Below are 26949 nucleotides of genomic sequence, written 5' to 3'. Positions count from 1 at the left end.
AGGGAAACCATCCCTCACTGTGTCACCTGGCCTGGTGGTCGCAGCCCCCAGAAATGGAGTTCCAGGAGAACCGTTCCTACCTCAAACTGATCCCTGCTCAAATTCTTTCTACGACATGCCCCATGCTTTGGCTCTTGGGCAACACTCTCCACGCCATGACTGACCTCTGTGGGTGGCCTGGGGCCACGGCTGGGGCCTGGTGGTGGTACCCACCAACTCCGCTCCTCTCTTGGACCGTGCTCCCAGCTGTCTTTGGGGGTGGGGGTGGCAGCTCATCAGCTTGAGTCCAGCAAGGAGCAAAGGCTCTGAGGCCAGATGGAGACCACGTGCATTGCTGGACCCCAAATGGGCCAGAACTTCCTACATCACCCCGTATTGCTTCCTGCTGAAGAGCTATTGATAGTCCCTGGTGAGTGGTCAGATCCGGCCCTATTGTTTCCACCACGGCTGGGGAACAACAGCTGACTTCTCCAAGCCTGGGTCTGTCTGAAGACAAGGCCTGGGAGGGGCCGAAGGTTTGGAGAGCGGGCCAGAGGGCCTCTCAGGTCCACATGGCCTAAGCAGGCCATATCTGGGGGTTCCCAAGGTCAGTGGTCACTGTGCAGGGCCCCTTTTGTCCCGCACCGGGATACCTCCTCTTTTTAAGCTGCCGCCTCCTCCAAACAGCTTCCCCAAATTAGCCTCCCTTGACCTCCAACCAGCTGCAACAATTTCTGGTTTATTCCTTTTGCAGAGATTAGGGCCAAATATAACTTTGACTCTGTCCCCAGATGTCCAGGGCTAGGGAAGGGAGGGGAGACGGGAATGGGTTAAAAAGGTGACTCATCTCTGTTGGGCTTCTCTTAAACCCCGTGTGAGTGAGTAAAGGCTGGTGGCCTTGATAGGGACGATCTGGCACCAGCCCACACACGTGCCCCTGGCCAGCCTGAGCCAGCTGACATGGGCCTGAGGATGTGGCATCGGCCACTGGAGGAGTCCGGACAGATGTTCAAGAACGATAATGCTCTTCCTCTTAGGCTGAGTCGAAACCCCTTGAGTTCACTCCTCTTGCCAGAACTTGCCGGCAATGCCAGAACCTCGTCCGAGGGGCTAAAGGTATCAGATGAGAACCACCAAACCCAGCAGACCCAGCAGAGCTTGGTGCCAGTGAGGGGCAGACCAGAGAACTGACAGGGGGCAGGCACCTGCAGGGGCGCCGTATCTGCAAGGGCGTTCCTTGATTCTTGAGACCAAAATGCAGCTCACTAAACTGAGGGCAGTCGAAAGGAAGGTCGGGGGCAAGTGGCCCCCGCAGGATGGATCCGTCACTCTGGCAGCCTGGAGCTCATAGCAGCTGGCAAGAGCTGACTGTTAAATTTTCAGGAGTTTTGCAAGCCAGGTGATGTTGCCCGGTGGGAACATTTATACAATGGAAAGAAGCAAACGCTACAAATCAGGGTTCTCGCTCCCAGAAAGCTAAACATTCACCTGTTTGCCATGCAAGGGGAAGGGGTCCGTCTCCCTCTCCTGAGTGGGCGTGAGCTCACACACCCATCCACATTCCCTCTTATTAAGGGTGGATGCGCGACACGGTCACGGTCAGGGCCTACACCAGGCAGGAAGTGAAGTAGATGGCTGGCTCTAACCACTGAACCACCTGCCTCCAGCCCCCTCCCAGAAGGGGAGTGCGGCAGCCTGTTTGGCCTGGTTTTTCAGGCCAGAGTGGGAGGGTGGCAGGAAGTAGAGGTACTTTCCAGAGAGCTGGGGTCTGAATGAGCCTATTGAGGGGCTGGGCCCTGCTGTTTCCTGTGGGGCTGGGCAGGGAAGCGCTCACACAAGCTGCCTTGTGCTGCTGGAAGTGCACAGGCCAGGCAGCCCCCTCGCCCCAACAGAGGCCTCTGAGGTCTTGCTGGCCAGGGCTTTGGAAACTCTGACGGTGTCGTTCCCCCCACCTCCTGGTCTCCTTCTGCTGCCCCTTATCGTCTCTGATGGGCCGCATTTCCAAGAACCCAGAAACCCTGTTCTGGGAGACAGTTGGAGGGGGGCTGTGAATGAAGAAGAGACAGTGCAGGATAGAGAAGTGAGTTAGGAGTCAATCCCAGAGGGCTTCCTTGGGGAGGTGAAGGTGGTGTAGAGGAGGAGAGAGGGAGAGGAATGGGTGGTTTCAATGGGCAGCAAGGCCAAGGGAGAGACTGGCAGCAGGGATATACAGGCTCTGGGAGAGTTGAAGACAGAGGAGTAGAGGGAAAAGTAGCAAGGGCCAGCCTATTCGGCCTGACTGCGGCCTCAGGGCAGTTGGGGGAGGAGAGAAGGTATCAGTGCTGCTTGGAGACTTGGCCTTGACTCTCCTGGGTCAAGAAGAGCCATGATTCATCAAACACCAGTGCAGGCTTGTATCAGCTGTGTGGGCTTCCCCCGGGGCCAGGAGAAGGGGCTCAGTCTACCTCAATGTCACCATTTTGTAAAATGGGCACTCCTTCCCAGTCCCTCCTCCTGTCGTGGGGATTAGTCCCGAAGTTCCCTTTCTGGTCTGGGAGTCTGCTCTCAGATATGGGTAGGCAGAGGGTTAATGGTGTGGGCTGCCTGGGTGGTGCCAAGACTTTAGCATGGGTCGGTGGGGGGGGGGAGGGTGCCCCAAGGGGAGGGTAAGTGGGAGGGGCAGAAAGAATGCCACATGTCTGGGTTTCTCTACCTGAAAGACGGTAGGTAGGTGGGTGTCCAGGACTACATAGAGGTCTATTTTCGTGTGTGTTCCAGTGTGTGGGTGGCTGGGGGTGTGTTTTGGGTTTGCATAAGGCTGTGTGTTTGTGCATGTGTGCGCGTGTGGGCTGGGAGCTGCCAGGACAGAGCAGTGATTGTGCCCAGGCCCGTCCTGCCCCTCGGCGCCGCCCGCCGTGACTTGGCTGGGCCTGGCTCCGTGAAAGGGGCCGTGTGCTCCTGGAGGGTTCCCGCCCCCCCGCCCGGCGCCCGTCCATCCCTCCCAGAGGTTTGCTGAAGGTGGAACATCCCACAGCTTCCCACCCTTCCTGCCCACGGACAGGGCGCTTCTGTCTGGGCCAAGGCAGAGTGGCTCCATTCCTCTTCCTGAGACGAGGGTTGGGGGCACAGAAAGAGCCTGTCTTTCCCCCCAAGCCCCTTCTCAGATGGGGAGGTGAAGCTTGGGCCAACGTCCCCCAGCAAGCCACCCTCTGCCAGGGCGCAGGTTGTGCCGGCATCTCCTGTCCCCCTGGGGGCACTCCTAACGTGTTTATGAATGGGGACCCGAGTCCTGCCTCTGGGGGCCCTAAGCATGAGGCTTACTTCCCTCATGATACTCTACTCTCATCTGTCAGCGGGCTCTTGGGACAAAGGGTCACCATGCGGGGAGTATCTCTGCCTATGAGGCTCCCACCGTGCTCTCCCAGGCTGGCCAGGGGCAGGGTCTCAAGCGGGGGCCCCTTTTCCAGGCACTGGGGGTGGGGGTTGCTGCAGACCTTGATCCTTTTGAGTCTTCAAAACCCCTGGGGCTAGCCAGACTGTCTCTCCCTTTTTCTCTCCCTAATCTCCTCCGTCTCTGTCTTGGCCACTTAGCCACCTTGCTGCCTGTCTCTGCCTCTCCCTGTCTTTCTTTGCCGTTGGCTCTTTTTCCCCCCTGTCTCGTGCCAGCTGTAACTGGGAGCACCACCCTTGCCCCAAGACAGTTTAGAGAGTGAGGCCTGGGGCCTCTTGCCTTCCCAGCCCTGGCCCCACCCCCCCCAATCCTTGAGTGATGGCTTCCACAATGTCAAAGTTCTCTGCAGCTTTAGCATGCAGTGGGGTGCTTGGCTTTCTCTTTTCTGACAGACAAACGGAGGCTCCAGAGGAGAAGCAGTTTGACAGAGAAGCAGAAAGCTGTCAGTTCTTGGCCCAGACACCTGTCTGAGCCCCGCCCATGCAGGCACCCCCCCCACCCCACCCCACTCCCCGGCAAGCAGTCCCTGTGTGCCCTGCTCCCAACACATTCCTGGTCGCCTGGGGGCAGCCAGGCGGCCCTACAGCCAGCATGCGTCATGGGCAGCCTCAGCAGCATTCCTGATGTCTGCTGCCGCCTGACTTTATAAGGGAGGAAGTTTGGGAGTCAGAGCTGCTGGGCAGGATGGCCAGTGGGGCATGCCCAGGGCCCGGGGGCAAAGGGGGGCAGTTGGAGAGCTAAACGTGTGTATGTTGGGGAGGTGTATCCAGTGGTACTGAGATGGAGCAGTAGGTGAGAGATAGTTGGGGAGAGAAGGGGGGGTCCATATTCATTCATTCATTCATTCATTCATTCATTCTTTCATTCATTCATTCTCAAATACAGCAATGCAGCCATGGAAAAGAAGAACCAATCTGGGGGAGACAGAAGGCATGAGAAAGATTTTAAAACCTTCTCCACAAAAACTGAACTCAGGGGTCCAGACAGGCTTAAAGAAGGAGATGAAGGAGGAGAAACCAAGAGAGACACAGAAGGCTGGATGTCGGAGCAAGCCTGAGGCCGTGGACAGGAGTGAGGAGAATGAGGCAGGGGCGCTGCCAGCCAGCTGGGGAGGGGGAGGGGTCCTGCTCTCCGGCGAAGCCAGACTTCTTCACCGTAGCTCCTTGGGGTTTGGCACCAGGTGTGCAGATCCTGTTCCAGATCCACATCCTAGGCAGACAGGGGTGAGGCTGGGAGAGTCCTTCTGAGAAGTCAGAGGGGGGCTGTGGGGGAGTGCCCTAGGAGGGCCAAGGCAGGGATGAAGGGCTCTCTGTCTCCCCTATGGGTGTAATGTGGGTGGCCCTGTGTGAGAGTAAGGATGGGCCAGGTGCCCTGCCCCAGCAGCTGGGCCCACCCTGAGGTCACCCAGGTCCCGCAGAACTCAGGCCAGATCCCCTCCCCTTGTGCCTCTAAGGGATGTGCTTTTTCTTTACCAGCTTTCTGTCCCCAAGCCAGGGCACTTCTGAGGAGGCTGGGAAGGATGGAAACCTATTTAGAACCAGAGCTACAGACCCCGGGGCCAGTGGCGCTGAAGATCCCTGCACTGCCCCCTTCCATTTCAGAGCTGGGAAAACAATGCCGTGTGCTGATACTCAGTCCCCCAGAGCATCCAAGACCTGTGCATGGTCACAGTGGGTGGCACATACCCACGAATGTGACTGAGTGCAGGTCAGTGCCACGTATCACAGTGTATGGAGGGGAGTGTGGGGCAGGTGAGGATGTGGTGCGGTGGGTCCCGTCTGGCTCTAGATATTGGACATGACCCTTCCTGAGCATGCCTGACCCTGTGCCTACTCGGTGTCAGCCCCCACCTCAGCACGTCCCAAGGCTCAGTCCTTTCAACTGAGCTATCACCAAGCTTATTACCTCTGAGAGGAACCAGGGGGAAGGTTACAGGGAAAGACTTCAGGTCAGATCAAAGGGACAACATAACCTGCTCATGGTGGTGACAATGGGATCACAAGAGCCAAGCCCAGATGCTTACTACCTGCCAGGGCTAGCTGCCTGGGGGATGCACACACACCTGCAGACTCATAGCACTCACTGCTCTGGCTCTCCTTCCTCCCTGCTTCCAGCCTGAGAGTCCATAACCCAAGGCCACCTCAGAGGCCTGCTGACCACCTGCTCCTCTCTTACCCCACAAGCCACGCCCATAGGAACAACAGTTTAGTTCAAAGTCACACGGAACTTAGACAAGTAGCTGTTCCTCTTGGCAGATAGTAGCTTCCCAGTAGAATGCGGGACGCCAGGCTCTATGTGCTCACGGCAAATGGCCTCCTCATCTCAACCCTATGGAAACCTCGGCCGGGGTCAATGTGGGCCTGTTCCTCTACATTCCAAGAACTCTTGAACCACAGGACTCACTGTCAGGGCACTTGACCTTCTGTTTGGTTGCAAGGTCAAGGAGGCCAGGGTAGGGCAACAGTTTCCTCAGCTATTGGCTGAATCCTGACCCTGGTCCCTGGCTTCAGTGGCTCGTCCTCTAACCAAGAGCTTAGAAGCCACCCAAGCCAAGGGGTGTGTATATATATATATATATATATATATATATATATATTTATATATATATTCCTATATATATATATGTATATATATAAACATTTCCAATTTAGGGACCTCTTCTAGAAGGTGAGTATTCCTGAACTGGTGGATTAGGCGATGCTAAACTTGGTCCATAGACACTGACAGGGGCGGGGCTGGTACCCTGGGCTCCCAGCCACATGTCCCAACCCTGGGGCCATGTGTGGCACAGAGGAAGCGGGAGGGAAAATGAGAGGTTTGCAGGAAGAAGCAGCTCAGAGTCCACCCATGCTGGAGGGCCGGGGTGGGGAGGAAGCAGGGCCTCAATGGCGTCTTTGTAGGAAGGCGGTCGCTCCCCTAGCCTGAGGCACAGGGGGTGGGGCTGCTGTGGTATGGAGCAATTCTGAGAGGCTTTTCCTTGCCTTATAATTTTCCTCCTTGTGCAGGGAGATGGCTGGATTTCCAGGCCCTCTTCCATATCTCCTTTCCTCAGCTTTCCTGGCCCTGGGGGGGAAGGGGGGGCCCTCCTCTTAGAGGGCCCAGGCTGAGGTAGGGGGTCTTGCGGGGAAGAAACAGAGCAAGGGACCTTCCTCACCTGGCATTGGGCCTGCTCAACAGCCCCTTCCCCCAACAAGGTTCCGTGAGGTAGCTCCCATTTTACCGGTGAGGAAACTGAGGCTCAAAGTGGGCACCACCTGTGCTAAGACGTCAGGAGGAGCAGTGGCAGAGCTGGATTTGAGCCCCTGTGCTCGAGGCTCTGGAGCTGGGTGTTGTGGTATCAGGGAGGGGCATGTGTACACAGAAGCAGTGGCGGGGGGGTTATTGTTGCGTGTGAATCGGAAGTGGGGCAGCGGGAGGAGGGTGTGAGACCTGGCCCCTTGCCTGGGGAAGACACACTTTTTCCCTTCCTGTTTTCAGGGTCTCCTGGGGTTGGGGAGAGCAAAGAAGGGAGGGGAGAGCATTTGCTTTCCATGGTTGGCTTGGCAGCCGGCCTCTCCTGGTGTGGCTGGACGCGGGTCCGGTTCTGGGGCTGGCTGGATCAGGGAGGGCTTTTCTCCAGGGCTGGCTAAGGATGGCATGTTCCAAAAGCCAGTGATAAGTGTCGGCCATGCCCACTGGGGGTCTTAGAGGTCAGGGAAGAGGGTGGAGAGGCAAGGGCGTGCGCAAGAAGCCTGGCCCACGGGGGCTGTGGGGCCACCCCCTCTCTTGGGCTGAATCCAGAGTCAGAAAGCATGTGGAAGCCTGTTGCTCATCTCTGAGCTCCCTTTCAGCTCTGGGATGAGAAACCGTTAGGGGTAGGGCCCTTGGGGAGGTGCCTTGGGGCTTCCCCGAGCCTGGCAGACTGGGCTTGGAGACAGTGAGTGTGTGAGCTGGGAAGGGGGGTTAGCGGAAGCAATGACTGTTGGTCTGGACACAGGCCTGGACCAATTTGGCCCAGCTTGTGCTCAAGAGTCTGTGTGTCCTGGAGAAGCCACCGCTCCCTCTGCCTCAGTTGCCCTATCCGAAGGGGATAATCCCACAGGTGGAAGTCCCATGTCCAGGAGACCAGAGGAAGCAGGGGCTTGGGATGGGGACTACCTCCCCACCCCTCCCCCCCCCCCCCCCCCTGCATTCCCCCAACACCTCCTAGCCACATGCAGCCATGCTCTCTTTGGCTTCAGTCTTCCCATCTGTGCAGCCTGGATGGGGAGCCTGACACAAACCTGGCTTGCCCAGCCCAGCTCAGCCGTTAGTGGCCGATAGAGAGGTGTGGTCACTACAGCAGGTATAGTGCAGCCACTTCTGGCCTAAGAGGCCACAAGCCCAACTCTCCGGGGCTCTGGACCCACCTGCCAATGCCCCAGAGACATCTGTACCAGACACACCCGAGCCCACCCAGCTCCAGCCAGACTCAGTGTCATCTGTTCCCAAACCTGCCTGCCTTCCAGAGAAGGCCTCACCACCCACCCACTGCTGGGTGGAAATCTGAAAGTCGTTTTGGACATTCTCCCTCCTCCTTCCCCATGTTCCAACCATCTTGCCCCCAAATTCTCTTTCAAATTCATCTCCCCCTCTTGCTCTTCTGTGCCATCCCACAAGGCAGATGGTCACCATCCCTTGTCTGGCTCAATGAAGTTCCTGCCTTGTTTTGCTAGTAGCAGCCACAGTTAACCCAAACTGAAAGTCACTCTGTCATCTTCCCTTGTCTGGAAGCCTTCGATGGCTCCTCATTGCCCCACGATCAAGCCCCCACCCTAGTATGGCACTGAAGGTGCTGGGTGACCCTGCCCCAGCCCTGCCAGGTTTTCCTGGTCACCTCCCTTGAACACCCCACATGCCAGCCTCACTAGACCTTGAGCTGTTTTCCATCCACGACTGACAGGTCCCCGCTCCCAGCCTTTGCTCAGGCTGGGCCTCCTGCCTGGCCAGCTCTTCTTCCCTCTCTGCCTGTGGAATGCCCTCCTGCTCCTTTGGACAGGACAGGAAGTCTTCCCCCACTCTTCCCCACAGCCCAAAGTTCCTTCTCTGCAAAGACGCTCAGCTGTGGCTTGGGGAGTTGTGCCACTGTGGCCTCTCTGCTAACACCCTGTGTCTCCGGAACAAGACTGGCTCTGCTTGGTGAAGGGAGATGGGAAGCAGGGGGAGGGGTCCAACGTGGGGAGAGGGGCAGCTGCGTTCTCTCTGGTTGAGCCAGCCGCAGGGGCTCCGTCTGCAAGCTGGCCCCAGCTCTCTCCCCCACTGTGTCTCACCTCCCGGCTTCTCTTCAGTCCTCCTCTCCCTCCAGGACTCCAGTGCCCAGGCAGGGGGCTGGACACAATGGCTGGGGCGAGGTCGGGGACTGCCCCAGCCAGGGAGTGCTTTTCTGGGCCTGTGGTGAAAGAGTCTGGTGCTTGTTTTTAAAGAAAATAGCATCAGAGCCCCTATTTATAGCTGGAGGCCATAGCCACAGACAGGAGATGGCTGGGGCTGAGGCTGTGCAGGCTCCCGCTCAGGCAGGGGCTGGGGGTGGGGCCATTCCCAGGCCCCCTGCCCCCCTTTCTCAGCCTCTGAGGAAGTGCCCGTGGGATCCTGACATCCCCTATGACAGGATGACAGGATGACAGGATGACAGGATGTAGCCTGTGCTTTGGGGTGGGGGAAGGAGGGGACTTGGGTGAGGGGATGGAAAATTTCTCTCAGGATTGGTCCCTGGGGCCCAGAGCCCCTTGTGGGAATGCGTGGAGGTGAGGGTGTGTTGTGTCTGCTGGGAAGACAAGGAAGGACCTGTTGGGGGTTGCCGGATGCAGAGGCAGTGCTCTGGGTTGCCACGGGGATGGGGATGGGTGAAGGAAAGGGAACAGAGCAGGGTCAGAGACCGAGAGACAGACACGGGGAAGAGGCAGAGGGATGGGGGAAGAGAGGCCTGTAGCTTGGCTGACACCATGTGGAGAAGGGGATAGAGAAGCCAGGAGAGACTTCAAGTGGAAGCCTCTGTGCCACAGAAAGTCTTCATGGTGCTCTGGGCAGTGTGGTCAAGGTCTGAGCTGGATCCAGTAAGGAACGGCCCGAACTAAGCATCTCTGTGCCCATCACCCCAGGAGGCCAAGCCTTGCCCACTCCCACCGCTGCAGGGCCCAGGGCTTGGAGACCCTCAGTCTCAGGGTGGGAAGGCCAGACCTGTTGGAGGCTAAGAAATGCTGTGGGGGCATGGTGGACCCCGATGGGCTTTGTCACCAAGATTCCCTGAAAGACGGTCCTGGGCTGATGAGGCAAGGTAGTGCCAGGGCCATTGGGGACAGGTCTGAGCCCTGGCTTGCTAGGGGACGGATTCCCCCAGGCCTGGAGGTGTTACTGGCAGAGGCTGTGGCCTGGGCTCACACCTGCCGCCAGCCTCTATTCGGACCCCTCCCTTGGTTGTGCCGTTGGAGGCTGTGGCGTGGCTGTAGCCTGAGGCATGTGTCATGGAGCCACGGCCACAACCAGTGACTCAGACAGTTAAAAAAAGGAGTAGCTTGGAGTGGTGACTCAACTGGCTCTGGAGGGGCTGGGTGGGTCTGGCTGGTACAAAATGGGGTGGTCTGGGTTTATTTTTGGTAGGGTGGGGCTGGGGCAAGGGGGTGGAAGATGGGAACCGGGGGTGGAGGAGGGCCGCTACCCTCATCCCGGGAGAGCCCCTGCGCTTCATGTCAACTTGGAAAAATGGTTTCTAGGTGCCGGGGAGCTCAGGCAGGCTGGGCCGCCTCTCCGCCCCCCCTTCCAGGCCCAGCCCACTTTGCTGTATGGCCCCAGACAAGCAGCTGGCTGTCTCTGGACAGAAGCAGAGCCCCCTGTCCTATTCTCAAGAGGCTTGAGCTCAGAATTTTACAGCTGACCTTGGGGACTGAATATTCTACCCAGAGGCCCAGAGAGGGAGAGTCTGCCCAAAGCCACACAGCAGGGCTAGGTATCCCAAGGACTGTGGTTGCACAGCTGGCTCCGGTCCCTACAACATCTCTCCTGCCTCAAGGCTGTCAACAGTTGGAGGGACAGGCCCCCATCTGAGTACCTGACTCTGGTGGAGCTCAGCTGGGCTTCAGATGGATGGCCGGAAGCACACGGGCGCCAGATGCTGAAAGATGGAGCCTCAGCCGGGGGCGGGTGCCTGGATTCTATTAGAACATCCGGGGAGCTGGCCGAGCTGTGCCCAGTGGTCTTTTGAGAAGAGGCTATGAGGGTGAAGGCAGAGGATGCCCACACACCCGGATCTTCACCTGAGTGCCCAGCCCCTGCCCAGCCTCTTATCTAGAGTGTACCTACAGCTGGCACTCTCTGCAGCCAGTTTCCGAGACTCACTTCCTCTCGCCTCCGCCAGCTCTGGTCTCACACATACATGGACTTGGGCATCACCAACACCCCCAATGGGTCCAAGCAGCTCAAGGCAGAGAGGATCCCTCACTCCCTCAGTCTGGATTCTGTTCCTCATGATGCAGTGACTGTGCTTAAGGAGCAGTGCGACAGCCCCATGGGAGCTGTGGAAGCCATTTCACGTCACCAGGCCCTGCCTTCCACCCTGACCTCCAGAGGGGCCCCAGGCGTGGGCAGGGAGCAGGGAAAAGATGGGTGTCTAGGCTCCCCATCCTACAAAAGTTCCCGGTGCCTGCTCATTCATTCCCACCCATCTGCTCTCAGAGTCTGAGTCTCATTTGCTCATTCTTTCAACACATACTGATTGTGTTGCACCCAGGGCCAATGATCCATCTGAGGGGCTGTTAGGCTTTGGGATGGGGCTGGGAAGGGCTGTCCTGCTGCTCCTCGCGGTGGGAGAGGTGTTTGGGCCTCTGTCCAGGGAGTTGGCCGGATGCAGGACCCCCTCCCCCTTTCTGAAGGGTTCTGGGCAGACAGCAGCTGGCTGAGAGCTCCCTTGAGAACCCACCTCCCCTTTTCCATGTCACTGAGTCCCACACAGACTTGCTCACAGGGCTGCCTCATCCAATCCCCTACTCTGGAACCTTTCTCAAAGAATCCCCTTATTGCTAGGCTACCCATACTGCAGAAGAAAATGGTAATAACAGAAAATGCAACCTCAGGAGCGGGTACCTGCTAAGCATTTACTCTGGCAAAGGGCTTGAGTCCTCAACACACGTAGGCGGTAGGAATCATTTATCCCCATTTTACAGAGAAGACTGAAGCTCAGAAAGGTCAAATCACTTCCTGAGGTCTTGCATCAAGTGGTAGGGCTGGAATTTGATCCTCGGCTCTCTAATACCGTGTTCCTTACCACTGTGTGCCTGTTCTCCTGCCTCCCCCAGCCCTGTAGAGGTTCCTGGAGCTGAGGACTCCGAGGAGGGAGAGGTGGAGTGAGTCAGGACTGAAGGGCGGGAGAAGGCACACTCTTAGCTGCTCCAAGGCACCCAAAAAGGGTGATTTGTTCCTTCCCTGACCATGGTGGGAAGTGTGTGTGTGTGTGTGTGTGTGTGTGTGTGTGTGTGTGTGTCTGGGCCTGAGGCCGGCCTGGCCAGCCTCCAACTGCAGGAGAGCTGGGCTGGCCCCAGCTGCTGTGCACAGGGAAGGGGCAGGGAGGGGTTGGAGTCGTGGGAATCAGCATCCTGGGCCCACTGATATTTATAGCTGGCCCCTCCTGAAATGTGGGTGGGGGAGGGTTGCTCTTAGGTGGGAAAGGAAGTTGGTCTCCTCTCTCCAGCCCCCACCATCTCCCCAGAGAGCAGGCTGGCCCAGGCCAGAGGCCCTGCTTCGGCCCTGGAGTTGGGGGGTATGAATCCTGAGCTGGAGGTTTCCCCCAGGATCGCTGGCTGCAGGGTTGGATACTCTCCTTGCTAGGCCTTGAGCCTGGCTGCTGAGCAACACTGTATGGTGTGTGTGTGTGTGTGTGTGTGTGTGTGTGTGTGCACGCATGCATGTACATGTACCTATTGGGCATCGTACTGATGGAAGTCATGGACTAGGAGGCAGAAAGGCCTGTAACCCCATAGTGAAGGAGGGCAGGGCCCCAGGAAGGAGAAGACCAGGCTGTGGCCCTCAGCAATCAATGGTTGGAAAAGGTCCACAGAGGTGGAGGTGCTGGAGCTAGACCTTGAAGGATGAGGAGAAACAGAGAAGACCAGTTCCAGGGAACAGCTTGAACAAAGGTGGAGGAGTGCCAGGGATTATGGATTATTACCTGATGGCCGAGTTCATCAGCCACTCTTTGGGACACAGGATGACATTGAATGCCGAGGCTGATATATCGGAGGGGGAGGGAGGGCCCAGCAGGTGTCTTTGGGCCTCTACAGGATGCTCAGGAATGTCCCGTTTGTTTCTAGGAACAGCAGGGATGGGATGTTGGGGCAGCAGAGGCCAGTCCCCATCCGTGGCTGGGAGAAAGCTGGGATTGTGTTCTGCTCCCTGCCTTCAGGCCCCCAGACCTGTTCCATCTGGGAAAGGACATCTTCCAGGGGCCCTTGGTATCCGTTTTGATATGGATTCTTTGAAAGCCAAGAAGTTCTTCCTTGTATCTGACCTGAGTCTCCCCTGCTCTCAGTATGTTTCAACTCAAAGCAATTCCTTGGTTTTCAAGTCTTTTTTTCCATTTTTTTAAAAAGCCACAGAACACTTTGCCAAAACCACATCCTACACAAAACCCAAATCTGTAAACATGCTCATGGAGCTGCTATGCGTGAATTGGGGTGGGGCCGACTTCCCACATTCCCGGGCTTAGCCACCTCTGAATGTAAAGCCCGGAACACCTTGGGCATAGTCTGAAAACCCCTGGTTGACTCAGTGATCAATATGCCCTTCTGTGGGCTCAGTCCTGTGTGGAGCAAGGCAGTGGATACCCCTGGTCTGCCTGCAGGAAGCTGCTGGTCCTGTGGCAAGGCCACCACCCAAACCAGGATACAAGGACACAGGGCAGGGAGGCTAGCCCCCACCCTGCTAAGACTTGGTATGTGATTCTGAGAAAGTAGCCTCCCCTCCCTGGGCCCCAGTTTCCTTACGAACCATGGGGGGGACTCATCTGGGGTGGGGAACCCCTGTAGTAAGGTCTGGGGGCGGGGCAGCTCACTGACCCACCATGACTATTAAGCCATGAGGGAGACACACACTGAAATGGATTAGCACGAGCCGTGGCCGGAGGCCTGGCTCAAGCACATCGGAGCCACCAGAGCTGGCTCCACCACAGGCTGGGAATGGCTGGGTCTGGGCAGCAGCTCGGCGGGAGGAAGGAATGGTCAACAGGACAGGCACTGTTCAGAGCTTGGGGAGCCATGCCACCAGGCCACCTTGACGGCAGCCCTCAGTGCTGCTGCCCTACATCTGAGGCGATCATGGCTTCATTTGCCACCGCAACCCTCAAGGGGGGTAGGGGACTTTCCTGAAGAGGATCTGCTTATGCTGTGACAAAGCAGTGAGGGTCCGGAGAGGTGGGGTATAGGGACACAGGAGCTGTTTCTCCCTTGAAGACCTGTCTCTCTTCCCTACTGGGGCAGGGGGGGGGGTGCCTGGGCCCACTGCTGGGTGACTACCTTCCTGGCCTGATCTGGGCTGTTGTTGAGTGGTAACACTGTGGCCTGTGTGCCCAGAGAGTTGCCTAAGGCTGGGCCCGGCATTTCTGTGAGCCTCAGTTTCCTCATCTATAAAATGGGAAATGTTTCATAAAAATAAAATGTTTCTTGACTTGCAGTGCTGCTGTGAGGCTGCGGCCCAACATGGTTAGTGTCCCCCATGGGATATCTCTGGAGGTAGGGGCCCAATTGTAAGATGGCTCCACCCTCTCCCTTGTTGGGAATGATGCGCCCTTCTGAGAAGCCGAGAGAGCTAGGAGCCCCTACCCTGGGGAGAATCCAAGCACAAAGTTGTTCACACAAACCCGGTTCATTCCAAAATCACTCACGTACGTTGAGTAATAATGATAATGTAGTACTGTTGAAACTGGACATATGCTGGGGCAGGGAGTACAGTGGAGGCAAGAGGGGAGTGGGGTGGGGTCAGGAGTTGGGGAGAGGCTGTGAAGGAGCAGAGGGACCAGCAGGGGAGCAGGCTCGAGTCCTGGAGGAAGGCCCTTTGTTCATTCGTTCCCGGCACTGAGTAGGAGCCACAGCACAGCACAGCACCCCCTGCCCCCCTCCTGTCCTCGCCTCCTCATCCCGGGCACCGCCCAGCCCAGGTCTGTGAGTGAGCTGGCTGTGGACGTAGTTGTGCATACTCACGTGCACACCCACATCTGTGTGCGCCAGTGAGTGTGTACGTCAGGGCTATTTCCAACTCCCCCTCCCCTGCCTGCCCCCTCCTGGGCAGCTCGCCCAGTTCCCAGAAGCAGCCTATACGCTTCCTTTGAAAGCTCCACGCACAGCCTGCTCCCCTCCTGCAGTCACTGCCAGCCGCCTGGCCCACCTGGCAGCCCCCTCCACGGCCCCCGGGGCAGGCAGCACTGAAAGACCCTTCTTGTCCTGCCCTGGAGGGCAGGCGAACGTTGGGTGAGGGGTGGCTCAGTTATACTTGGTTCTTGAACAGCTTTTCCAGAGTCTGGGTGGCCCGGGCCAAGGGCCTGGCCTCTGCCCTGCCCCAGAGGCCCCAGGGGCAGTAAGCTCACCTGCGCATACACACACACACACACACACACACACACACACACACACACGCTCGTGTGCCTCAGAGGCTGCCTCCAGTACCATTGGTACCCCAGAAGATCCCTAGAGGCAGAAGAATCTACCCTGATTCAATTCCTTGCACTTGATGCCTCCATGGCCCTGTTCTCTAAGCTGCCCCCATCAGTTCAGAGTCCTCACGCGGGGAATGCAGAACCCTCCTTACCAGGAACTCCTGCCCCACCCAGTCCGACTTCAACCTTCTTTCACCTTCTGTCTTTCAAAGTCAGCTGTGCCAGCCAGGTAAGAGGTATGGGGGCCACTGGCCCCGCGGGCTCTGTGTTCACTCTGACCTCTCAATTTTACTCATGCTGTTCCCCTGACTGGAACGCCATCTCCACATCAGCTCAAACCCAATCTCCTGCACTGCTTGTCCCTCTGCTGAAGGCCTCCCATAGGGCTCAGAAGGAGCTGGACACCACACTTATCATCCACACCGTGTCAGTATGGCTCTAGCCTAAGGTCCCACGCAGGTGGGGAGCTCCCTCAGAGCAGGGATGGGGGCTCTTCCTGGGCTGCCAGGATCCTGTGTGGGACCTAGAACACTTTGCTCCCTTTCAGGGGTCTGAGTTTCCCAGTCTGTACCATTGGAAGTTTGGCCCAGATGGTCTCCAATGGGGCTTGATTCCCAGGCCTCATGGCCTAGGTGCTCTGGAATGTTGATGAATGTAGGGAAAACATCCCAGTGCACCTCACTCTGATACCTGAGACCTTGAGGGCCTTTGGGCTTGGGGTTTCCAGTAAGGATGGGAGTGATGCCTTCCTCAGGTAGGGGGGCTGATCCTACCAGGAGAGGGAAGTAAGGCAGGCATGGTGACAGAGATGGGTTGTTGAAGGGGAATCTGCCTGGGAGTGGGGGAGAAGATACCAGCCCTCCTGCCCCCTCCCCACTTCCAAATTCTTCCTAAGGGTAGGGATTGGCTTAACATTATAAAACCCCACTGGTGCCATGCCACTTTCTGCTCTAAAATCTTCATCGGTTCCCCATTGCCAACAGAGCATAGGCTGTGGGCCGTATTCTGCCATTTAAGGATTCTGTGCCCCAGTCCAATGGCTCTTCCTGGCTTGTGCTCAAAATATGCCTTCTAACTAGGCTGCTGGTCTTCCTATCTCAACATGATCTGCTCATATCCACCTCAGTGCCTTAGCTCAGGCGGAGCTCCTGCCTAGAATACTGACCCCCTTCCCATCCTCCGAGCCTTGGCTCAAGGATCACCCTCGGCCCTGCCCCAGCTTGCCTGTCAATTTCTCTTCCCCATACTCTTCATCTGGATCTTTGCAGACATGATAGGATCTGCTGTTTGAGTTTTAATTTGCTTTTCTGTCTCCTAAAAGAGTTCAAGTTTAGCCTATCCATTTCTGTGTACTCCTCATTGCCCAGCACCATGCTTGTATGTTTTTGTTGCTGAGAAGGTATTTGAGAATGGCTCTCGGTTGAAGCCCAAGGAGATGGGGGTGCTGGAATCTTGTGGCTGGAGTCTGCAGGTTGGATAAGCACCCTTCTCCAGTCACCTCAGATGGCCCCTTCCCACCTCTCCAGAGGCCCAGCCCATCACCCAGACCCCTAGACTTTGAAGGAGGGGGTCCCTGGGAACAGAAGCAAGGAGCCTGGGGATCTAGCTCTGACTCACCCCAGTGGGGGGTCCTCCCCTGACTCATTTCCCCTCTGGGTACCTCGTGATGCTGTCCATTAGAGCTGGCTTCCCTATGTGATGGGGAGCAGGGTGTGGCCTGGGCCCCTGGAAGGGAGATTCAGGCCCTTCTGTTGCTTTTGGGAATGGTCCTGAAAGATGTAGGCTGAAGCACTACATACATGAGTATGATTCATACATGGGTAGTAATGACTGATAGGCCCCGAGGCCACAGTTCTTAAGGCCTTACCTCAAGGAGAATGCTGTGATCGCGGACTTCTGGCATTTAACAGAAACGACATGCACCCTAGTGCCTCTCAGAAGGTGAACTGCCACTCAGTCTCTGCTAGGGTCAAGCACCAATGGTGGGGACAGGGAAATGTGGTGGGGGTTGCCCAGGGCTGTCTGAGGGACGAGCTCCTGCCGGGGTGCAGGATATCTGAGGGGCCCTAGGAGGCTGAGCCTGTCACTAACCAGGCCTTCTGAGTTAGGAGAGTGGGGAGAGGAGACAGGAGCTAGAGAGGAGAGCAGGAGGAAGGTGGTGAAGAGGCCGTACAGTCAAATGCACCTGGGGCCGAGCAGGGTCCCAGAGTGGTTGGAGGAGACCAGAGGAAGCGGCAGGCGGGAGAGACTGAGGTACATGTGGGACCCCATGGAGGGTGGGGCAGGGTGGCTCCCTGCCCATTTCTCACCATTCCTGGCCTGGACTGCTGAGGCTGGGGTACTGGCTTCTTGCTGTCGCTGAGTGTCCTGGTGCCGTCACCAAAAGCCTGCTGGGCTCAGGGAGCCCAGACAGCATTGGGCAGCCCCACTGGGTATAGCGGACTATCCTGCACGGAGGCCACACCCTAGGCCGACCGACTGGGGCCAGCCTCAGACAGCCAGAGCCCACAGAAGCCTCAAGATGGAGAGCTATCACAGGGGGATCTTGCTTCTACCCCGGACTGGAACTCCCAGAGAGCCCAGCCGGGAATGGCAGGAGCTTGTCTCCCAGTGGGGGCTACTTCTGGGCCCTCTTGTCCCATTTTTCTACCTCAGGAGCCCCCCACAGCTCTGGCAGTCTGGGTTGGGGGTCTCAGGCCCCTTACTCACCTGCGGATGAAGGTCTGGCCAACATGACCAGGGTCAAAGCCAGGGCCAGGGCCAGGGCAGGGGCTGGAGGCGGAGGCTGCTGGCCGGAGCTCATCGCGGCCCGGCTGTGCAGCAGGATTTGCGAGGAGGAGCCGAGCAGAGTGGCAGTAGGGAGCCCGGACACCGAAGGCGCCAAGGCTCGGGCTGAGACAAGGCTGCTCTACGCCGCGGGCTGGGGCTCTGGAGCTGCCCGCGCCGCCACCGCCTTACTTAACTCCGGGGGCGGGGCAGGCGCCGACCCGCGCTCCGGTTTCAGGCTGGGGCTCCCCCGTTGGCCCCCCTCACCCCCAACTTTCTTAAAGGGCCCGTGCTGGGCTGCCTCCTCCCCGGGCAGGGGTGAGAGGACCCTTACAGCTCCGTTAGACCCAGGCTCCACCCTGGAGTTTTGGAACAAAGTCACAGAGGAGCCTTGATCCAAGCCCTCCCTGAGCTCTGACCCAAGGGCTCCAGGAGACCCCCTCTGGGAGGAGACCCGAGCTGGGCAAGCCCCCTCACCTACCTCACTTGTCTCTCTCCTGCCCTGCAGGGATTGGTGTGTGTGTGTGTGTGTGTGTGTGTGTCTGCTCCAGGCCTAGGAGGACAGCTGTCTACCACTACAGAGACTGCTTTGGGGCTGCTTTCTCTGAGGCCTCCTCGGGTCTTCATTTGGACAGAGAGGCACTGGTCTGAGGTTCTGCACTGCTCTGTGTCCTCTGGCATTGTGACCTTGACCGTCTCTGCCCTGCAGAGCCTCCACTTCCCAGCCTGTAAAGGAGAGATGTTCTAGACTCTCCCACAAGGCAGGAGGGATTCTCAATCCCACAGTATCATTTGCTTCAAAATAACCCTGTGAGGTGAGTGAGAACCACTCCCCCCACCCCTCATTTTATGGAAGAGAAAACTGTGGCTCAGAGCCGGAAGTGGTTCTTACAAGGCCCGAGGGGGAGTGTAGGTCCCTGGCCCTTTGGGACTAGAACCCCGGGCATCCTAACACCTGAATGCAGGTGTCTCAACTTCTGGGGCTGCCTCCTGGAAATCTGGCCCCGGATTTAGCTCCCACCTAAAAGCTTTTGAGCCCTGCTCCTCTTGGCTCCCCCGCCAGGCAACAACATCAGTCTTGTCCCAAACCACAGGAGAGAGGGCATTCCTGAGACAGAACGTCCAACCCCGGAGACTCTGCCCGCTCTCTGCCTGTCCCCAGCATCTGCATCGCCTGGCCTCAGCTCCTCTGTCCAGCAGTTGGGTGGAAGAGTGCCCCAGAGTGCTGTCCCCTCCCTTCTCTCAACAGAATCCTTCTTTCACACCTGCCTGCTCTAGCCCGCTCCCACCCCCACCCCACCAGCACTCTCTTCCCAGCTCCTCCCCACCTTTAAACATTTCTTATTAAAAAAATTATAAATTATATATTATAATGTATATTATATGTATAAATATTATATATTATATTAGTTTCAGATGTACACCATAGTGGTATATATATATTACAAAAGGCTCACCACAATGAGTATAGTTACCATCTGTCATCAAAGTTATAACAATATTATCGACTATTCCCTGTGCTGTTCTTTTCATCCCCATGATGTATTTATTTTATAACTGGAAGTTTATACCTCTTAATCCCCTTCCTATTTTGCACCCCCCCCCCCCAGTTTGTTCTCTGTATTTATGACTGTGCTTCTGTTATTGTTTGTTTGTTCATTTGTTTTTTATTTTTATTTTTATTTTATGTATTTATTTTGAGAGAGAGAGTGTGCATTTGAGCTGGGGAGGGGCAGAGAGAGAGAGAGAGAGAGAGAGAGGGAATCTTAAGCAGTCTCCACGCTCAGTGTGGAGCCCGCCTACAGGCTCGATCTCACAACCATGAGATCATGACTCGAGCTGAAATCAAGAGTTGGACACTTAACCGACTGAACCACCCAGGCGCTCCCATTTTGTTTTTTAGATTCCACATATAAGTGAAACCATACGGTACTTGACTTTGTATGACTTATTTCATTTAGCATCATACCCTCTAACTCCATTCATGTCGTTGCAAAGGGCAAGGTTTTGCTCTTTTCATTTTATGGCCGAGTAACGTGCTTTGTACATACACAACATCTTCTTTATCCATCCATCTGCCGATGGACACTGGGGCTGCTTCCATATCTTGGCTGTTGTAAATAATGCTGCTGTGACCAGAGGGGTGCATGTAACCTTTGGAATTGGTGTTTCTGATTTCTTCTTCCTGGAAGTGGAAATATTGGATCCAGAGGTTCTGCGGTTCTGAACTGCTGAATACCTAGAAGGGGAAATATTGGATCGTATGGTACTTCTAATTTTAGTTTTTTGAGGAAACTCCACACCATTTTTCAGAGTGTCCAAGCCCTCTCTTTCACTAGTGACTGTCCTCCCAAGTATAATGACACTTCATAGTTTGCAACAAAATTGAGCCCCATTTTACAGATGAAGAAACTGAGGTTGAGAGACATTAAGGGGCTTGAGCAAGTCTACACAGCTGCGAAGATGTGGAACCAGGTCTTTGACCCCAAGCCCAGTGCTCTTAACCACCACAGCGTAGTGTGATGGTGTGGTGTCTGTGTGGTGTTTGTAAATGCTGATGTTGGACCTAGGCCCTGAGTTTGAATCCCAGCTCTCCTACTTAGCTGTCCAACTTTGAACAAGTTGCTTCACCTCTCCTGTGACTCGGTTTTTTCTTTTGTAGAATTGGGTCAGGGAGGATTCCGTGCACTGGTGTACCTCATGTGCCTAGCCCGGGGCCTGGCATGCAGCAGACGTTCCATAGACACTTGTCCTTTCTCTTCCTTCTCTGTAGTCCTCACGTCCTTCTGCCCCTCACAGTTTGTACACAGCTTCATACCTGTTGCCTCCCTTGATGAAAAGTCAGCCCCTTGAGGGCTGAACTTTCCCCACCAGAGGCGACTGCATACAGTGGGTGCTCAATAAATGTGCACTGGGGTTGGCTAAGAAGCCAGTGCTGCTGTTTTGTGGGGATTTTGGCAAACAGAAGGACTCCCATCTGGTTCACCCTAGGAGGCCTGGGGCGGGGCTGTGCTCAGCTGGTCTCAGTGGCAGTAAAGCCATTGATTCACAACTTGTCCCTGTTTTTCCTTCTCCCCAAGTCAGCAAGGCACCTGGTCCTTGTGAGGGGTTAATTAACTGGCCAAGTGCGGGCCTAGGGTTGGGGGTGCTGCCGGGAAAACTGTGCTCGGAGGAAAAGAGTTTTCTTTTCAGGAATGAAAGAAGAGGGGAAGAGAAGGCCTCTGCTTCTTTATGAATCAAAAAACTTGGGTGGAGATTTCTACCCACCCCATCTGCCCTCCCCTTCCCTCCCCCTCCCTCTCCTCCCTTCCTTCCCCTTCCCATCTTCTCTCATCTCCCCGAATCCCACCCACGCAGACTTACCCACCACTACCGGGAGTATGTCTGTGGAGCCTCCAGACAAGTTCCCGCCCACAGCTGAGGTTCAAGTCAGGATTAGGTCGCAGCCTCCCCCTGCCTCGTTGCTAGCTAGGGAGAGAAACACAGGCCTGGAAAAATCATGGCAACGAGCACAGCAGGACGAACCCGCACTTGCTTGTCTGCTGGGGCTTCCCAGTTTACAAAACATTCACCTGATCTCTTGACAACCCTGGGAAGTATGCGTGTTGGGGGATAGCGTTCCCTTTGCGCTGATGAGAAAACTGAGGCTCTAGTGGAGATACAGGATGCTGGGGCTCCTGCACACAAAGCTTGGCCTTTGTTTAGCCTGTAGCCCGGGGCTGGAACCCTGGAGAGGTGCTGAGCGACATCATGCCAGCAGACTGGCGGAAAGTTGAGGCCCCATGTTGCTTTGGAACTGATCTCTGACCACCTCCTGCTGTCTCAAGAGCAAAGGCTGTTGGACCCGGCAGTGCCTGCTTCTCATTTGTCCCCTCCCTGGCCTCCTCAGCAGGCCTCCCTGGGACCCTGAAGGCCAGGTCCTGAGCAGAACTGACCAGGACCCACCTATGTCACGAAGTTCTCTGGCGTGGGCTGGCCAGGTGCCCTCGGTGACCGTCTCTGAGTGCCCCTGCCTTCCCGGCCATATCTCAACTTCCTCCAGGAAGCCCTCCCAGTCCTTTCTGCCTTTCCACAAACTCCCTGGAGTAGTGATCTCTTCTCCTGGTGCCTCCCAGGGCATCCCTAGCCTGGTCAGGAGGTGTTACTCAATGCCTCCCTTTCCCCTAGACTGACTTCTTCTAAGCAAAGTACTGCACAACACTTGGGGCAGGGGAGAGGAAAACCCAGAACATTCTCGAAGAATGAAAAAGGATGCCCACACCTTAGGTGAAGGAGGATTCAAGTGTCCTGAAGCTTCAGAGACCTGTGGCATGTGCTGCCTCAGTTTCTCCGAGTGATCTGCCTCTGGGAGAACAAGACAACAGAAAGCCCAGCATCACCTACTTCCCTACCAGCAGAGTTCAGCTAAGACGCTGGACACGTACTCCTGGTCACTCTCACCCTCAATGATTCTTGGACTCAGTGCCGGCTCTGGCAGCAGCTATGGCTTGGTCCTGTCCCTGGCCAACGCCTGGCAGTCTGAGCGCCTCTGTGTTTTGCACTCTGACCACATGGGCTCCACCCAGAGAACCTGTGGCCGAAGCCAGCGTGCTGGTAAATGGTGGGTACTTATGCCCCAGATGGAGTGGCGTGTGCACTGGGGTGTACTCCAGCTGCCCAGGTCCTGCCCTCAGGGAATTGGCCTTCTGCCATGAAGGACACAGAACCCAGGCCACTACTGCGCAAGGGGACACAAGCTTTTGGCCCCAGTTCCATGGCCCTGCAGTCTCATGGCCAGGGGCTCCCAGGCCTGGGCTTCTGACCCGGGCCTCTGCTGGGAGTGGTCTTGCTTCTGTTCCTGGCTGGAGGCATCCATGGGGCTCCTGTAAGTGCAGGCAGCCTGGCTCAGGAGGGGCGGGGGCAGCTATTCCCAACAATTACACAATTCAGGAGCTCAGAAGTTGTGTTTGCTGTCTTCAGGAGCCAGCTGCGAATGGGAAGCTAGTGGCAAGGCTTTGCTCTGATCGGGGGCAGGCTTTGAGCCACACCCATACCCTGCAGGGGAGACGGGGGTGAGGGGTGGTGCAGGATCCCCTCAGAGCCTCTGGTCCAAGGGGCAGGACTCATTTTCCACACCGTGTCCACAAAAGCTTGTGGCTTCAGTGGCTATGAGCAGCTGGCCACAGCTGACTCCCCTGGGGTCGTGCTATTTCTAAATGTTGGTTCATGCTATTAACCCCTGCTGTGCTCCACCAACAGACATCAGCAGCCTGCAGAGAGTACGTCTGGGGAGGGGGGAAGGAAGAATCCTTGTCTGGATGGAAACTTTGTGAACATACTTGCTCCGAGTCTAGCACGGGGCAGGCAACTTTGGGGGTTAGGGCAGGGCTCCTAAAAGAGGGATGTAAAATACCTGCTCAGGACGGAAATGAAGCTTGTGATGGGCGTTAGGAGACGTGGGTCTGAGCTGGCGGCTGGGCAGGGCAGTGGAAAGAATGTCGGGTCAGGAGCCAGAGGTCCAGTTTTGCCAAGCCTTTTCTGTGTGGCCTCAGGTGAGTCACTTCGCGTCTCTGCACCTCTTCTCTCGTCTGTACGTTGTAGAACCGCCATGGTGCTTGCACGATGTTTTCCAGCAGAGATGCTGGCGCTTTATAAACCACGAAGGGCCGTGCCTGGTGGTTATGATGACGGCAACCGTTGATGCCTGGGTCCTACTCTCTGAGCGACTCCCAGGTGTCCCTTGAAGGAAAGGCAAGATGGACAGCCAAGAGACAGCCAGAGCACGCTGGCAGAGCTGTCTTCAGCCTGTGTGGGGCTCAGTGAGGATGCCGCCCTACATGAGAACACCGAAGTTCAGCCCCTACTGACCCCATTGGCTCGCTCTCCTTGTACAGTGAAATCCTGTAGTAGCCAGCCTCCAAGATGGCCCTCTGTCGTCCCCCACCTTCTGGCATTTGCACCCGTGTTTAGCCACCTCCCACACTGAATAGGGCTGACCTGCGTGGCCACTAAGGGACTGCAGCAGTGACTGAGTGTGACTTCCAAGGTGAGGTCATAAAAGACATGGCAGCTACTGCCTTGCTCTCTTCTGACTGCTTGCTCTGCGTGCCAGCCACCATGACCTGAGGAGCCCGTGGGGGGCCCATGTGGAGAAGAACTCTGGCCTTTGGCCAACAGCCGGGACCAGTTCACCACTCATGTGAGCGAGCCATCTTGGAAATGGGTCTGCCAGCACCAATCAAACCTTCAGATGACTGCAGCCCTTACTGCCATCTTGATTGCTGTCTTTTGAGGAGCCTGAAGCCAGAACCATCCAGCTATGCCACTTCTAAATTCCTGACCCACAGAAACTATATGCAATAGTAAACGTGTATTGCCATCTTAGGCTGTTAGGTTTTGAGGATAATTTATTACGCAGCAGCGGATAACTGATACAGACCCATCCAAGTATAAGTAGTAGTCCAGTGAGCCAGACTGGGCATGGTGCTGGGACTCTGCTCCCACAAGAAGGAACGTTTCCTTGATCAATCAATGGATCAACCCATTCATTCATTCATTCATTCAACAAATATTACTTTTAAAAAATTTTATTTATTTTGAGAGAGAGAGTGGGGAAGAGGCAAAGCAAGAGACTCCCAGGCAGGTTCTGTGCTGTCAGATTGTTCTCAAGAACCATGGGATCATGACCTGAGCCAAAATCAAGAGTCGGATGCTTAACCAACTGAGCCACCCAGGCGCCTCTGGGTGTATTGATTTTGAGGTGCTTGTGAGAAACCCGGTGATACAGTGTAGGCTGTAGGATGTGTGGGTCAAAGCCCCCGAGAAGGCCTGGGCCAGAGGCACGTCTGTCTGGGAATTGTTGGAGGACAGACAGTGGGACTGAAGCAACAAGAGGGTGGGCTTCCCTGGCGAGAGGTGGGTGGGGTAAAATGACAGGAAGGCCCAGGACTGAACTCTGAGACACTAATAGTTCTCCTCTTAACCTTTTTTGGGACATAATTTCACACTTGCAGAAAAGCAACAAGACCATTACAGATGTTTCCCACATACTCTTCACAAGATTTACCAAACATTAATATTTCACCAGATATTAAATTTTCTAGGTATATACATATTTTTTCCTGAGCTATTGGAGAGTTAAGTTGCAGACATGATGCTCCTTTATCCTTGCATACTTCGGTGGCTATTTCCTAAGAACAAGGGCCTTCTCTTTCACAACCAGACAGCCATGATCAAAATCAGGAAATTAACATTAGTACAATGTTCTTAATTAGCCACAGACCTTTGTCCAGTTTTGCCAATTTCCCCAGTAATATCCTTGATAGCAAAAGAGAATTCTGGCTGTGGCATTGCATTTTGTTGTCCTCTTTTCCTTTTTTTTTTTTTTTTAAAGTTTATTTATTTATTTTGAGAGCGAGTGGTGGAGGGGCAGAGAGCGAGAGAGAGAGAGAGAGAGAATTCCGAGCAGGCTCCGCACTGCCATCGTGGAGCCCCCATGCAGGATCCGAACTCATGAACCATGAGATCATGACCTGAGCCGAAACCAAGAGTCAGATGTTTAACCGACTGAGCCAGCCAGGGCCCCCTCATTGAGAAACCTCTTGAGTTTCTGTTGATCTGGAAAAGTGTTTTTCTTCGGTGTGTCTTTGTCTTTCATGACATTGCCATTTTTGCAAAGTGAATCTTGATTTGAGTTTATCTAGTTTCTTCATAATTGAATTCAGATCCTGCATCTGCAGTGGGAAGACCCCAGAAGTGATGCTGTGCCCTTCTCAGTGCCTCCCCCAGGAGGTGCAAGACATTTATCTGTCCCACTGTTGATGATGTTAATTTACATCACGTGGTTGAGGTGGTGCTTGCCAGGATTCTCCCTGTAGAGTTACTGTTTTTCCCTTTGCAATTAATAGATATATGCCAACATTGAAAGGTCAGATTGAGAAGGAGGAGCCAGGAAGAAGGCTGGGAAGGGGCAGTGGGGACATGGGGTGCTGCGGGTAGGGAGGGAGTGGTTGGTCATTTGGTCCTGGAAGCCAATCTGACGAGGGCGAGAAGTGTCCATTGGCTGCAGCTTTCCCTGTCAGGTCATAGTTTAGGCGGAGTGACGGCCTGAAGCCAGTCTGCAGAGCTGAAGAGTGAAAGGAGGCGACAACAGAGACAACAGGGAAAATGCCTCTTCGGGGAAGTTTGTCTGGACGAAGGGAGAGGGATACAGGCAGTGAAGGCGAGGTGTGTGGGGTCAGCAAGATGGTTTCTAACAGATGGAAGGGTATGTGTGATAGGAAGGGACCCAGTGAGGGGTTAGACATCTTTGATTCGGTGGAAGGAATGGGAGAAGGTCTTGATGAGCCCTCCTGAGCCCCAGGAGGGAGTGGAAGCAGTAGGCAGCAGGAGCCGGTGGCCCCAACAGCAGGGTAGGGAAGGTTTGGGTAAGAGTGCTGTCTGATGGCCTATTTCCTCTGCTGAGAAGGAGGTTGGAGCAGGGGGCCGGAAGGAGGGCTGGGCAGGTAGAGGGGAATGAGCTGTGTTTGAAGCGGCCTCTGGGGAGAGGGAGAGAACAAGCCGGCCGGTGTGGTGATGGGCACTGGGCAGTGCGGAGACCAGTCCAGGGTTCGGAAGCCACAATACTAATCCCAACAGCTTTTAGCTGCCTGGTGCAGGCAGACAAGGCAGACCTGGTGACTCAGGGCCGGGGTGTCCCAGGGGGGTACTGGACAAGGAGGGCAGTGAAGGCAGGCGGGGACAGAAGGCCAGGGAGAAGGAGCACGGTGAGCGGTGGGGTCTCACTGCTGGCAGGCGATGTGTGCAGCCAGAGTGGCAAAGGCCAGAAGTGTAGGCTGGCACGCCTTCCAGAGGGAGGTGGATGGTCAGTGACCCGGATGGTGGTGGGAAGCCTGGTGTGTGCCGGGGAGAGGGGGCTGCGAGGGAGTGGAGGGGAGGTGTTCGGAGAGGAGGAAATCTGGGAACCGAGAGGCCAAAGGATCGGTGGTTCCCTGGAAAGCCTTGTCACCCGGGGTGATGGCAGGGGTTGGGTGGGTGGGGAAGAGGGTCATGAGCCAACACCACCAGGTTTACAAGTCAGGACAGATGGCAGCCCCGAGGAGATGAGGGGGGCACCCTGGATGCTGGACCCCTCGAGGAGCGG

At 55.9% G+C, this 26949-nt stretch overlaps 1 protein-coding gene and 1 long non-coding RNA gene across 2 annotated transcripts in view; both read right to left on the bottom strand.

Annotated features, from left to right (window-relative positions):
• CSPG4 (chondroitin sulfate proteoglycan 4) overlaps positions 1–18499 on the bottom strand; it is a 41164-nt gene extending 22665 nt beyond the window's left edge. Inside the window, exon 1 of the mRNA XM_003986922.6 lies at positions 17772–18499. Within this exon, the coding sequence (XP_003986971.2) occupies positions 17772–17865 (94 nt within the window). The 5' untranslated portion in view covers positions 17866–18499. The remainder of the gene's footprint in view (positions 1–17771) is intronic.
• Positions 18500–19761: 1262 nt separating this feature from the next.
• Positions 19762–23824, bottom strand: LOC102900556. The gene is made up of 3 exons (XR_440464.4): positions 23221–23824; positions 21192–21296; positions 19762–20067 (listed from the first exon to the last, which is right to left on the bottom strand). It is a non-coding gene; the product is annotated as an uncharacterized LOC102900556 (long non-coding RNA).
• Positions 23825–26949: the final 3125 nt, after the last annotated feature.

The sequence above is a fragment of the Felis catus genome, chromosome B3 (genome assembly GCF_018350175.1).
Source record: "Felis catus isolate Fca126 chromosome B3, F.catus_Fca126_mat1.0, whole genome shotgun sequence".
Taxonomy (NCBI): domain Eukaryota; kingdom Metazoa; phylum Chordata; class Mammalia; order Carnivora; family Felidae; genus Felis; species Felis catus.
Note: the sequence above shows the minus strand (reverse complement) of the source record. Positions and strands in the feature narration are given on the sequence as shown.